General features: G+C 46.1%; 1 protein-coding gene across 1 annotated transcript in view; it reads right to left on the bottom strand.

Annotated features, from left to right (window-relative positions):
* The window catches only part of ADAM12 (ADAM metallopeptidase domain 12), a 925,560-nt gene that overhangs the window by 825,031 nt on the left and 85,823 nt on the right, over nt 1-14,706 (bottom strand). Inside the window, exon 2 of the mRNA XM_063962227.1 lies at nt 14,192-14,325. Coding sequence (XP_063818297.1) covers nt 14,192-14,325 — 134 coding nt within the window. The remainder of the gene's footprint in view (nt 1-14,191; nt 14,326-14,706) is intronic.

Raw genomic sequence — 14,706 nt, 5'->3', positions numbered from 1 at the left:
CATCTGCAGCTATCAATTTCGTCAGCAGGTGGGTGCCGCTGCTAGCTCCGGACTGCACATAGGAGGTCTCGCGATAGTAGCAAGAACTCCCGCATGCACACAGGAGCCGGCCGGGCAGGGAGACACAGTACATCAGCACTAGACTGATGCGCTGTATGAGCTGACAGGCATCGCCGGGTGGGGGAGTTTTTACTCCTCTCTGGCAGCCGAGATGTTAATACACCTTGGCGCTAGTGCTTTGCCTCTGTAAAAAGGCGAAGCGGGAAGAGTGATACCAGCACAACATGTGCCGGTATCATACATTTACCTCTGAATCTTGTTAAGAGGTAAATTGTAGATTTAAATAGCGGGGGCCGGGCCTTGATGTCGCGCTTCTCTGTCCCCACTGTAGCATGCCACAGATTGCGACATTGAACAGCAGGAGGCGGGGAGAGGGCATCAGTGATGAGATCGCGGCATCTCAACCCCATGACGATTGCACAAGGTTGCCCCATATGGGAGAGAGTGTTAAAAAAGCCGGCAAGTATGGTAAAAGGGGGGTGGACGGGGTCAATGGCTGGCCAAAAAAACTAGAGCGAGGGGCGTTTTAAGAAAGGTGGAGGTCCGTGTGCAGCCTTCTGCTTCAGGGGCCCCCTCCTCTCTGACTGATGCACAGGATTTAATACTTACCTCTCCGGAGTCCCCCAGCGGTGCCATCCTTCTCCGCAGTAGCGGCAGTAGAGTCTGAGAACAAACTCTATTGCGCATGCGCAAACCTCCGGGAACACGGCGCGGTGGCCATTTTTCCGAATATTTTGCTAATGCGCATGCGCGAAACTCCAGAAAAATGGCCGACGTGCCATCTTTCCGGAGTTTTCAGCAGGCGCAATAGAGTTTGTTCCCCCTAGTGTTCAAACTCTATTGCGCTGCCGAAGAGAGATGGCTTCGATGGGGGACTTCAGAGAGGTAAGTATTAAGCAAATGGGTACAGTGTGTGCAGGGTGGGCCCCCCCTGGACCTGGGGGCCCGTGAGCCTCGCACACACTGCACCCATTATAGAAACGCCAATGACTAGAGCTAAATAAAAGGATAAGAGCCAGGATTAATATTGTAAAGATTTGTCTCTTGTTATGTCCCTTTTATTCTGTTCTTACCAACTGCTCAGCACAATTCCACTTAATCTATATATTTAATGCAATTCTCACTGTATTTTTAATCTCTTCCAGTTTTATGCACGACCCAGGATACTAGGCATGCTCAGTAGAGCTGAAAGGAGGAACTCCGGAGCGATTAGTAACCCTGAATGTACCGTATGTTGCCATGGCAGCAGAGTACTGCTCAACTGCTACAGCAAGTAAATACTGGTTAACCATAGTGTTGACTAGGAAAACTACAGTTTTCACTGAAGAATCCATTATCCTGAGTTATGTGTTCACATATAACTGGTTGTTGAATCAAAGATGATAGTACATATTTAATCTATTAATTATCAGGCTTTAGACCCAATAATTATCATTTTTTTATTGCCGCTTATCACGTCAATAATAAACTAAGCACTGCAGGGATCTAGTCTTATTCACATTCAGGGACAGGGGCTCTGATAGGAACATTTTCCAGTGATATATATAAAGTGATCGCTAATGCAATCACTGTACTACCTGGTTTGGGAGCCAACTGCGCTATTACGCAAAAGCAGTCATCAGGCCATGCTTGCATGATCGGCCATTGTTGGGGAGGTTCCTCTACTGGGAAATTTTGCAATCTGTAGCCTAGCTACAATAGCTAACACCCGAAGAGGGCGTTACCTACTGGGGCCATTTTTGCAGCCCCATAGAAATTGGAGCTGTGTTTGCGACTGAAAACCGGTGATCGCAGATGATATCTCTGATATCCCATACATGTATCTGGGTGATAATACATTTGCAATATTACGTCAAAATTGTTTGATAAAGGCTTTCTAATTTTCCTAATCAGAGTGCTGGCTTAAAACAATTAGGTTATTAGATATTTCATAGACTTCTGCTTAAATCTCACTGATGTTTGGAAATAATGAACCTAGACTTCTGAACTGGTGCATTCACTGCTTGAGTTGAGTGGCATTATTGAGTCAGTAACCAAACTTAGCTATCAGTGCAGGATTAAACCCTGTGGAAGCCCCTGGGCAGTTGAAATCTAGGGGCCCTTCTCGCAAATTATCTCGTAAAACGTTTTTCATTTTACCAACCAACAGTCTATGATCTGTAAACTGTAATGTGAATCTGATGTCCATGGTTTATGGGGGTCATTCCGAGTTGATCGCTCGCTAGCAACTTTTTGCAGCGTTGTGATCAGATAGTCGCCGCCTATGGGGGAGTGTATTTTAGCTTTGCAAGTGTGCGAACGCTTTTGCAGCCGACGACACAAAAAAGTTTTTTGCAGTTTCTGAGTAGCTCTGGACTTACTCAGCCGCTGCGATCACTTTAGTCTTTTTGGTCCCGGTATTGACGTCAGACACCTGCCCTGCAAACGCTCGGGCACGCCTGCGTTTTTCCAAACACTCCCAGAAAACGGTCAGTTGACACCCACAAACGCCCTCTTTCTGTCAATCACCTTGCGATCGGCTGTGCGAATGGATTCTTCGTTAAATCCATCGCCCAGCACCGATCCTATTTGTACCTGTACGACGCGCCTGCGCATTGCGGTGCATACGCATGCGCAGTTTTGCCGAGATTTAACCTGATCGCAGCGCTGCAAAAAGTTGCTAGCGAGTGATCAACTCGGAATGACCTTCTATGTTCTTTAAGTCGTTAATGGGTACATTACATTAATACAGTATGTTCTCTGGGTGTGGTTCATCAAATCGACAGTGTCTAGGTCGACAATGTTTAGGTCGACCACTATAGGTAGACAGTCACTAGGTCGTCATGGATGGAAGGTCGACAGGGTTTCTAGGTCGACATGTGCTAGGTCGACAGGTCTAAAGGTCGACATGAGGATTTTTTTTTTGTGTGTCGTTTTCTTCGTAGAGTGACCGGGATCCCAAATTAGTGCACCGCGTCCCCTCGCATGGCTCGCTTCGCTCGCCATGCTTCGGGCATGGTGCCTTCGCTCCGCTACCGCTTCGCTCGGTACACTTTACCGTTCCAATCGTAGTCCACGTGGATCGTTAAGTATGAAAAGATTCAAAAAAAGAAAAAAAAATGTGAAAAACTCATGTCGACCTTTTGACCTGTCGACCTAGCACATGTCGACCTAGAAACCCTGTCGACCTTCCATCCATGTCGACCTAGTGACTGTCGACCTATAGTGGTCGACCTAAACATTGTCGACCTAGACACTGTCGATCTTCAGACCGGATCCCTGTTCTCTATAGAGTCTTAATGTAAAGTTTTTCGTTTCTATGAGTTGATTCATATTTTCTATCTTTTGGAAACAATTTAAGAATGCTTGATTGTCATTTTCTTTCAAGATCAAATCATTATTATCTTGATCCATTGTCACGTGGCCCCTAAAAGGCGCAGGGCCCATAGGCTGATGCCTTCTCGGCGCTCTTCTGCAGTCTGCAAAACATCTTTATTTTGTCATCTTGTTTCACAGCATTATAAGAAAGTCTAGTGTGTACCAAAGCCGAGAAAAGTTTGAGAAATCACAATGTTAATAACAACCACTTGAAATAGGCTAAGCCTCATTAAGATTCATACAAATTTCTTTACACAGCTAGTTGAATGGTTCTTTCCCAATTTACCTGAAAATGTCATGCTGATACAGTAAACTAATTATCGAAAGCAGATCAGATAAGGGTAAACACTATTTAAAATGTTTTATGTACAAAGTGCTACAGCTTTATGAAGACCCACGCTTGTACACAATGTATTCACACTGTAGTCTAAAGGCGTGTACACACGGTAAGATCTTTTCTTACGATTCTGACTATATAGTCAGAATCGGAAGAAAAGATAGTGCAGATCGCAAGGTGACAGTCACCTTGCGATCCTGATCCGATGCCGATGCGCGGCCCCGCGTGGTCGGCATCGGCCGAAAAAATAGGCTGTGCAGGCAAGTCAATCCTGACTATCTCTATAGAAGAGATAGTCAGGATTGACACTTAGCCAAAATCGCACAGAACCAGGATCGCAAGCACACTCATTATGTGCTTGCGATACTGGCTAAGTGCCGACCCGGCCCCCCGTCGCACAGTGAGAATCGGATAAGTCCGAATCTCACCGTGTGTACACACCCTAAGAATTAGAGGATTGTAGCCAAAAAGATTATTCAAGTTTATAAGGAAGAAAGTGTTTTGGTTCAAAGTCACCGTGATAATTGTTCATTTCAGTGATGGTCTCAGAAAAAGGTTCTGTCTTCACTTTTCTGTTCTATTTATTAATGGACTTGTGATCTCCAGGGGTGTGTGTGTGTGTGTGGGGGGGGGGGAGGATTTGTAACACATCAAGTCTCATTGCGGCTACACCCCTGCTGTTTTACAGCAGGAGGCACAGCCACGTAGGACACGATTCAGTGTGATTCGCACCATCAAACACAAGGGCTCACGGGGGAGACTGGTTCGCTCTTTTGGGAGTCTGTGATAGCCCCCTGAAATTCGCGCCTCTCCTTTAATTTCCATCAAGAGTTGGTAAGCATGCTGTATAGGGAAAGGCAAGGGGGTGTAGTATGTTATGCCAACCGCCGGCATGCTGGCAGCTGGGCGAGCGCAAATGAGCCCCTTGCAGGCTCGCGACGCTCACCACGCTGTGGGTATACTGAGCGCCGGGATCCCAACAGCCGGCATACTGAATACCACCCAAGGCAAGGTGCTGTAATAGCGGTACAGTTTGCCAGCAAGTATCCAGAACCAGCAAGGCCAGAGGATAGCTTCGGAGAGAAACTGGGACTTGTGATGCCTAAGACAGTCATCTAGTGCAAGAGAGCAGAGCTGAAAGTCTTATCCACCTATCTGCCGTAGTTTTGATGTCCATCGGAAACCCTTCGACCACTCACGGCCAGCATCCCTGAGGCAGCTGGATATCAGGGTTAAAAGCATTAATGTTGATATGTACTATTGGTGGAGAACCTTGGAGGTTAACAAAATTACGAAATGGAGCTTAGGCCATACTCACCTACATTTCTTTTCTCCACTCCGGAGCAGGTGGGCGGCGATGGGGGCGGAGCTGAGCCAATTGCAACATTAGGCCGTGAAAATATCGCAATTAGGCAATATTTGCATAGAGTCGGTGCTACAATGGGGCGATTAGCATATAATTGTATCATTAGCCCCCCCCCCCTCCGACGGATCCGAGATTTAGCCCTATTCAGCTCCCCATTCTACCCACTTCACTAGGAAGTGGGCAGAATGTGGGAGGGGCGCCCAATTTTCCGGGGCTGCGGGGGACTACCTGAGAAACCGGGTGTCTCCCTCAGAATATGTGAGAGTAGGTAAGAATGGCTCAGGCCTTAAAGTGATCCCAAACCAGGCCTGCAGTTTTATTAAGAAACAGCAGTAACAGCAGTAACAGTGGTAATGTAAACACAGCAGTGGTACTGTACATATAGCGTTGATGCTAACAGTGGTGATAGGTCAGTGCCGTAACTAGACATTTTAGCGCTGTGTGCAAAAAAACAGCATCGGCGCCCCCTCCCCCCAAATATAAAACTGGGCCAATGCACGCCGCAGGCGCGCGCCAAAATATAGGAGCACGGCTTTATGGGGAAGGGGCGTGTTCACATAGCTCCCTTTTACACAGTAAGGCAGGTAGAGTCCCTTTTTACACATTATGCAGGTATTTCACACAGTACGGCACGTAGAGTACCATTTTACACATTACTGCAGCAGAGTCCCGTTTTACACATTACAGCAGCAGAGTCACCCTTTGTTACATATTACAGCAACAGAGTGTGTGTGTGTGTGTGTGTGTGTGTGTGTGTGTGTGTGTGTGTGTGTCTCAAGTCACCTGTTAGCGCAATGCAGCATCCAGGACTACCAGGCGCAGACACTCCCCTCTCCAGTGCTCAGGCTGCGGCGGGTGTCACAGTAGAGGCAGCGGCGGCTCCTATACGGGACCAGGCGGCTGAAGGAGCGCTCTCTCTCTCCACTTCAGAGGTGGCGGCGGCGGGTCTCCCTGGCGGCATCAATAGAGGCAGCGGCGGCTCCTATACGGGACCAGGTGGCTGAAGGAGCATTCCCTCTCCACTTCAGAGGTGGCGGCGGAGCTCACAGCCAGAATTGCCGCACAACAGGTAACACCAAAAAACGCGCTCCCCGTCGCTTACAGAGGCAGGCACCGGCGGGCAGCGGAAATTTCACTACTCCATCACTGACCAAAACAGCCGTAGGTAGGGATGTGCTGCCAGATGGTGCGCCTTCACTGCACTTGCGCTGTGGGCAAGGCACCTTTGGCACACACCTAGTTACGGCCCTGTGATAGGTACTAAAATCACTGAGGAGCTAGGTGCTGTGCGTACATTGCGGGGTCGCACATGTTCAGTAATTAACCCGGCGCCTGGCGGACAGTTTCGTAGCGGTGCCTGTGCGGCTTCACTACAGGACATAATAGGCAGCACAGAAGCGTGCTCCTCGCCAACAGTTACAAACAATAACTACTATGACTATTATGACTGAATGACAGCATGACATATCAGCAAAAAATAATATGTATGTAAATAATAATTCCATGTATGTCTATTCTCTTATGTTGGCAAACATGGAGCGATATATCGGCCGTTCGGTTGAAGAGCCGATATATCACAAGCGGGGCAGCACAACTACAAATGTAATGTGTGAATTTAATAAAGCTTCTAAAACAGAGAATTGGTGAAGTTGCCCATAGCAACCAATCAAATGTAGTCCATCATTTTCTAAAAGGCAATAGAGATATGATAGACTGCATCTGAATGGTTGCTATGGGCAACATCACCAGTTCTTTGTTTTAGAAGCTGTAGTAAATTTACCCCTATGTCTGTGAAAGAAACAATGTAATTCACAAACATGTCACATTAGCTCTGCAGCACAGCCTATGGCTGATAAATCTGCCCTTGCTGCAGGGAACGCCGACACAGCTGTCACATCAGGACAATATCAAGGGCGTAGCTACCATAGGTGCAGGCGGTGCAGCTGCTATGGGGCCCAGAGCTGAGAGGATCCACCTTCCCTATCACAGTTACATGTGTTATATACAAGGGCATAGCTACCATAGGTGCAGGCAGTGCAGCTGCTATGGGGCCTAGAGCTGAGAGGGGCCACCTTCCCTGTCACAGTTACATGTGTTATATACAGGGTGTAGCTACCATAGGCGCATGCAGTGCAGCTGCTATGGGGCCCAGAGCTGAGAGGGGCCACCTTCCCTGTCACAGTTACATATGTTATATACAAGGGTGTAGCTACCATAGGTGCAGGCAGCGCAGCTGCTATGGGGCCCAGAGCTGAGAGGGGCCACCTTCCCTGTCACAGTTACATATGTTATATACAAGGGTGTAGCTACCGTAGGTGCAGGGAGTGCAGCTGCTATGGGGCCCAGAGCTGAGAGGGGCCCACCTTCCCTGTCACAGTTACATGTGTTATATACAAGGGCATAGCTACCATAGGCGCATGCAGTGCAGCTGCTATGGGGCCCAGAGCTGAGAGGGGTCACCTTCCCTGTCACAGTTACATATGTTATATACAAGGGTGTAGCTACCATAGGTGCAGGCAGCGCAGCTGCTATGGGGCCCAGAGCTGAGAGGGGCCACCTTCCCTGTCACAGTTACATATGTTATATACAAGGGTGTAGCTACCCTAGGTGCAGGGAGTGCAGCTGCTATGGGGCCCAGAGCTGAGAGGGGCCCACTTTCCCTGTCAAATTTACAAGCGTTATATACATTTTTCTCCATTGGGTGATACGTAGGGGTTTTTTCAAACTTTTTCCTTATTCCTGCAATATATCTAGGTATGCCCCTGGACCTGCTCATTGTAGTGTGGTATAAAATGAACTGGAGGGCATTTTAATGTTATATAATATGAACCGGGGCATTGTAAAGAAGCACAATATAACGGGGAGCACTATATATCATAATGTGAATTGGGGGTACTCTGCGGCATAATGTGTACTGGCAGCTCTGAAATGTGACATAGGGTGAACTTAAGCACTACTGTGATTCATAAAAGAAACTAGAGCACTATTATAGGGCATAACATTAACAACTGCTGAAGAGAAGTGTCTCTCTAGAAGCATTGGGATGGGGGCCCCTTCAAAATGTTGCTATGGGGCCCGCAATGTTCTGGCTACGCCCCTGGACGAAATATAGTGCGCGGGCTGTGTGTATGGTGTGTATAATTACCTGAATCGGCCTCTCTGTCAGCGCCACCTTGGGTCCACCGACATGCCGTCCTAGTGTGTACCCAGCTTTAGTCTACATCGCAGCTTCCCTATCTCGCAATCATAAAGGTTGGTGAGGGAGGGCCAGGAGTGAGCAAGACTTATACATTTACTGTAAGCTGGCATGTGACATTCACACACAGAGCTTGGCGACATGTTGTGTACTCTCACAGTGTACTTACACATACACAATGGGGTCATTCCGACCCGTTGGCACGCAGAGGATTGTCGCTGCGGTGCGAACGGGTCTAGAATGCGACAGGGGTCGCCGGGTTACGTCGCGTCCTACGAAGGAAGAAGATTGACAGAAAGAAGGCGTACCTGGGCGGATCTGGACTGTTGGAGACCGTTTTCGGGGAGTGGAGAAGAAAACGCAGGCGTGTCCATCAGAACGGAGGGCGGATGTCTGACGCCAGAGCCGGACCCAGCATCGCAGAGAACTTGGCACAGGGTAAGTATGTCCAGGGCTAGTCTTCTTTTGCTTGAATTTTTTTTTAGCTTAGCAGGACTGCACAAGCGATCGCAGCCCTGCTAAGCTAAAATACACTCCCCCATAGGTGTGGACTAGTTGATCGCAGCAGCAGCAAAAGGTTGCTGGCTGCGATCAACTCGGAATGACCACCAATGTACTTACACGTACACAGTGACAAACCGCTTTGCAATCCTATCTACTGACATGTCCTCTTTACACCCAATGAGAACTGCACCTTTGGTGGGGCCATACACTTCTCAATCAGCACAGGCCTGTATGGCCGATTTTTGATTTAACAACTTTGAATGCTCTATAGGGATGGGCATCGGAAGCCCAGCATCAAATAATGACTGGGCTTTCACCATTAAAACTTTTCGATGCGATGGTCAGTAACCATCACATCAAAAGTATTCAATGGAAATAAACTAGTGAAATTATTTGCGCATGTGCAATACTGCTGTATCCTGGATGGCAGGGATAGGGGGCGGGGCTAGGAGCAGTCGGGGACACAACCTGTTCTGTTCTTGATCGTTGGAGGCAGAGGAAGCCTTCAATGGTCAAGATGCCTGGTGCAGAGAGCTGCAGCCAAAGACGGCGCAGATCTCAGCATATTTTTTTTAATTATTTTAATTTATTTTGGAATAACTGCATACCATAATGAGATATCATGGTGATGGGACCCAAGTCTAAGCACAGAATACATTTATGTTTCATATACACCTTATACACACAGCCTGAAGGTCATTGTAGCCAATATTTTTTTATAACTTTGTGCATCAAACAAAGTATGTGTACATACACACAATTCTTTTATGTTTCTTATACACCTTATACACACAGCCTGAAGGTCATTTAAAACAATATTTTTATTAACTTTGTGTATTAAACAAAGTTTGTTGTGTACATTGAGCCATCAGAAAACAAAGGTTTCACTATCTCACTCTCACTCATAAAAGTCTGCATTTCAGAATATTTCGTATTTCGAAATATTTGGATATGATATACCCAACCTGTATTAACCTTAATAATAATAATTTCCACTCATTTCCAGACTATTCTGAACACCTCACAGCTCACAATATTGCTTTTTATCCAGTTTAGGCCAAATGTTGCACCGAGGCAGCCGGACGGAGTAGCAGCTGCCCTTGGATGTATATACTGGGAGGACAAAATATAAAAAAAAAGGGGTGGTATTCACGTGACCGGCGGTCTGCTGACCGACAGTCACATGACCTCCTCCACCATCCCGCCGGCTCAGTATCCCGATGGTCGGCATGCCGACCAACAGGGACTATTTCCACTCGTGGGTGCCCACGACACCCATAGAGTGGGAATAGAACCCGTGGCGACCGCTTGCTGCACTCGCCCCTCCCCGCCAGGATCCTGGCGTCGGTATGCTGCCGGGATCCCGGCGTCGGTAAGCTGACCGGCGGTCAGGGGACCGCCGGTCAGCCATACTACACCCAAAAAAAAGAATGTATTTAAAAAAATATGCATTAGACAAGGCTCAAGGTTTCAGTTCAGAAAAAGATGATTAAGGCAAAGAAGAATAAAAAAAGACAGTATTTTAGATTTCATTGATGTAATTTAGTTTAATTTCAATTTATTTTAATTTAATTTATTAGAATCAAATTCTTCATTTCCTCAAACATATCTTCGATATGCAGAAAGTTCAGTATATGAGTGTGGAGAGTTTTTTTATATTCAGTTAATTTAAATGTAGCTAATTTATAATTAATAATATTAATTTACAATGTGGTGATAAGAAGAGTTATGAAAATAGGACAATAAGTTATAATAAGAATATGAGCTACAGACGCCTCACCATGAAATGGTTAGAACACGCCTGGATGTATTCTGGGGGGATATAGCACAAAATATATAAAACAAAGATGTCTTTTATTTTGGGTGGACTGACAGAACACCCCTAGATGGACGGAGCAGCTGCAGTCCCTGATATATAATGGGGTGACACTGCACAAAATATTAATTTAAATCAAAATATATATATATATTATTTTTTCTATCACATGCTGCGGTTACAGTGTCACACAAATGAGTCAAAACATTTTTTAAGTATTTTTTATATCATACACTGGCGGTTACAGTGTCGCACAAATGAATCAGAAATATATATATAATAAGTACACACTGCGGTTGACTACACCAATGGCGTCGCAACAGTGCGTTTCTGAGTAGGAAATAATATACTGCGGTCTGACCGGCAGTGTCACAGTACTTATGAAAATAAAATAAAAATTGTATAGTACACTGGGGTACAGCACAAACAAAAAAAAAAAGATATATTTTTTCATAATTATAATTTTAGGATTTTTGTTTTTAGCTCTTATTATTTTAATATTACACTGAGGCGGATTTCCTGTATGGATGGACAGTTCACCCCTTTCAGATACAGCAGACAGAGCACCCTTTTCAAATACATAATAGAAATATATTTTTGGCTTTGGATCACACAGAGTATATTTAGCAGTAGTGTACGGCAGTACTGGTAGTCGTCACTGACGCACCAATAGAAATATATTTTTTGCTCTGGATCACACACAGAGGCTATATAGCAGAAGTGTACGGCAGCCACAGTACTAGTAATCAGAATGACGCACAAATTAAATATGTTTTTGACTTTGGCTCACACACAGATATAGCAGTAGTGTTAGTGTACGGCAGCCGCAGTACTGAGTGATACACCAATGAAACTAAATATACTGTTGGCTTTGGATCACACAGAGATATATAGCAGTAGTGTATAGCAGTACACAGCCCCTTATAGACAGAGAACAACACTTGGTCTGTCCTGTACACAGTCACAGTATGCTAGTGCAGTGCACTACTGAACTGTGCAGAGCCCTACACAGTGACTGACACAGCACATCTACACAAGCAGCACAGCTCTCTCCTGCCCCCTCTGCTCTCTCCTGCCCCCCTTTGCTCTCTCCTGCACCCCTCTGCTCTCTCCTGCCCCCCTCTGCTCTCTCCTGCCCCTTCCCTAACTACAGCAGCACTGAAGGAACATGTCCTGTGCACTCTCCAACTCCGGAGTGAAGATGGCGACGATCACCGAGGACTTATATAGAATCTGAAACCCACGACACCCGAAAGCAGGATGATGACGTTTTGCCTAGTTTTCGGATCCAAGTTAGGCGAGCAAAACCGAGCCTGACTCGGATCCGGGCTCGGATCTCAAAGTTATGGGGGGGTCAGTTCTCAGGGAACCAAACCCGCTAATCCCTAGTCAAGACAAGTCTCAGAAAGTCAACATGTGGCCTGCCAACATGTACATAATCGACATAATGATCATAATGTACTGTAGATGCTGTGATTGGTGACAGTCAGCACGTCGATATAACATTTTCCTAATATTAGAGCCTTAACCTTATTCCAACACCTACCTTATCGTAACCCTAACTGCAGTACAACCATAACCTAATCCTAACCCTAACTGCAGCCTAACTCTAACCTGATCCCAACCCTAACTGTAGCCTAACCCTAACCTGATCCTAACCCTAACTGCAGTTTACCCTAACCTGATCCCAACCATAACTGCAGCCTACCCTAACCTAATCCTAACCCTAACTGCAGTTTACCCTAACCTGATCCCAACCATAACTGCAGCCTACCCTACCCTAACCTGATCCTAACCCGAACTGCAGATTAACCCTAACCCTAACTGCAGCCTACCCTTACCTTATCCTAACCCTAACTGCAGCCTAACCCTAACCTCATCCTAATCCTAACTGCACCCTAACCCTAACTGCACCCTAACCCTAACCTCATCCTAACCATAATTGTATCCTAACACTAACCTCTTCCTAGACCTAACCCTAACAGCAGCCTAACCTTATCCTCATCCTAACCCTAACTGCAGCCTAACCCTAACCTCATCCTAACCCTAACTGCAGCCTAACCCTAACTGCACCCTAACCCTAACCTCATCCTAACCATAATTGTATCCTAACACTAACCTCTTCCTAGACCTAACCCTAACAGCAGCCTAACCTTATCCTCATCCTAACCCTAACTGCAGCCTAACCCTAATCTCATCCTAACCATAACTGTGTCCTAACACTAACCTCTTCCTAGACCTAACTGCAGCCTAACACTAACCTCTTCCTAGCCTTAACCCTAACCGCAGTCTAACCTTATCCTCATCCTAACCCTAACTGCAGCCTAACCTGATGCTATCCCTAACCTCATCCTAACCCTAACCGCAGCCTAACCCTAACCACAGCCTAACCCTAACCACAGCCTAACCCTAACCACAGCCTAACCCTAACTCCAGCCTAACCCTAAACTAACCCTAAACCTGTAATGTTGAGTTTGTGGCTGTAGACAGTATGACCATGTCCACATTGTGAATATGCACAAGCTCACTGTTGACACAACGTCCATGTTGACATTCTGAAGTTCGACGTAATGACTCCATCTGTAATCCTATACAGTAGCTAGCAGGGATGTAGTTAAGGTGGCTCTGGTGGAGTGCGAGCTCCGGGTGCCAGAAAAGTTACAAAGTGTGCCGCCTGCCCCCCCTCCCTCTGCCCGCTGTACAGGCAGCCACAGATCAGCAGGAGGAGAAGCAGAGGAGTGCACACTGACTTGGGCTTGGAGGAGAAGCAGAGGAGTGCACACTGACTTGGGCTTGGAGGAGAAGCAGAGGAGTGCACACTGACTTGGGCTTGGAGGAGAAGCAGAGGAGTGCACACTGACTTGGGCTTGGAGGAGAAGCAGAGGAGTGCACACTGACTTGGGCTTGGAGGAGAAGCAGAGGAGTGCACACTGAATTGGGCTTGGAGACTAGACCCTGTCACCAATTTAGGATTTTAAAATATTTTTTCTTTTCAACTGTAACATGCATCCAATTCAGCACAGGGGAGGGGGCGCCGAAACATACACTTGCTCCGAGTACCATGGCACCTAGCTACACCTCTGGTAGCGGGACAACATTATTTAGCTGCAAGTGAGACAGGCGTTGAGCCATATTGTATACTTTAAGAAGCCGGGTGACAGGCAGGCCTACTGCAGCCTGCACATAATTATTGCACACTGCGGTTAACCTGTTCTTGCAAGGTGTCCGGTCTTTATCTTGAAACATCACATAACTCAGTTAATATATCTATATATAATGGAAGTTTTTGCAGCAAAGTCATCTCTGTGCTACATTCCTAGGTAACAAGAGGCAATGGAACAGACCGAGATACATTGTAACAATAACTATCTACAGTCCACTAATAGCAACTTAGGAATCAGCTCACATTCAATTATATGTTGGGCATTGGGTATAGAAAATAGAGTGAACTATTTCCATTTGTTACATTGTTAGTGCAGTCCCCAATGTACTCCTTTCATTCGCCATTGTGTAGCTAAAAGCATCTCGTAGGAGCATTAAAATAAGAACACTAACCTTTGGAAACATGGTACCCATCGGTTTCCACTGGTCTCCACTCAAAAGATAAGGGACTATTATTTCATAACGTCCACAATGTTCTCTTTCTGTTGGTTTCCTAGACAATCCCAATTTGCAATCCACATTCTCTCCTAGACAAAGCAGGGAAACAAAACTCATGTTACAGCGAAACAGACTGCAAACACAGACATCACTGTTCCGGTGACTTCTCACGGGCGCTAGGAGATTAATATGTTCTAGAAAATAATTTAATAAATCAAATCAATTAAACGTTTCCAGCGACTGCGCTCTGTGGATCAGCAGGAAAATCATTGTTCTAGGACAAGGGGAAAAACACATAAAGAATCATATAATTTGCAAAAAATAATAGTACATTAAAAGATGGTGGATGGTAACATCAGCATTAAAGGGTCAACAAACAAGGTTGCGTCAATGTTTTCTCTGTGTATTGCAGTATTTTGCTGTAGAGTGAGCTCAGGTAACCCATGGCTCTTTAAATGGGGCAGGACTAC

The sequence above is a fragment of the Pseudophryne corroboree genome, chromosome 3 (assembly GCF_028390025.1).
Source record: "Pseudophryne corroboree isolate aPseCor3 chromosome 3, aPseCor3.hap2, whole genome shotgun sequence".
NCBI classification, from domain to species: Eukaryota; Metazoa; Chordata; class Amphibia; order Anura; family Myobatrachidae; genus Pseudophryne; species Pseudophryne corroboree.
The sequence above is the reverse complement of the archived record's forward strand: the minus strand, read 5'-3'. Positions and strand labels throughout refer to the sequence as shown.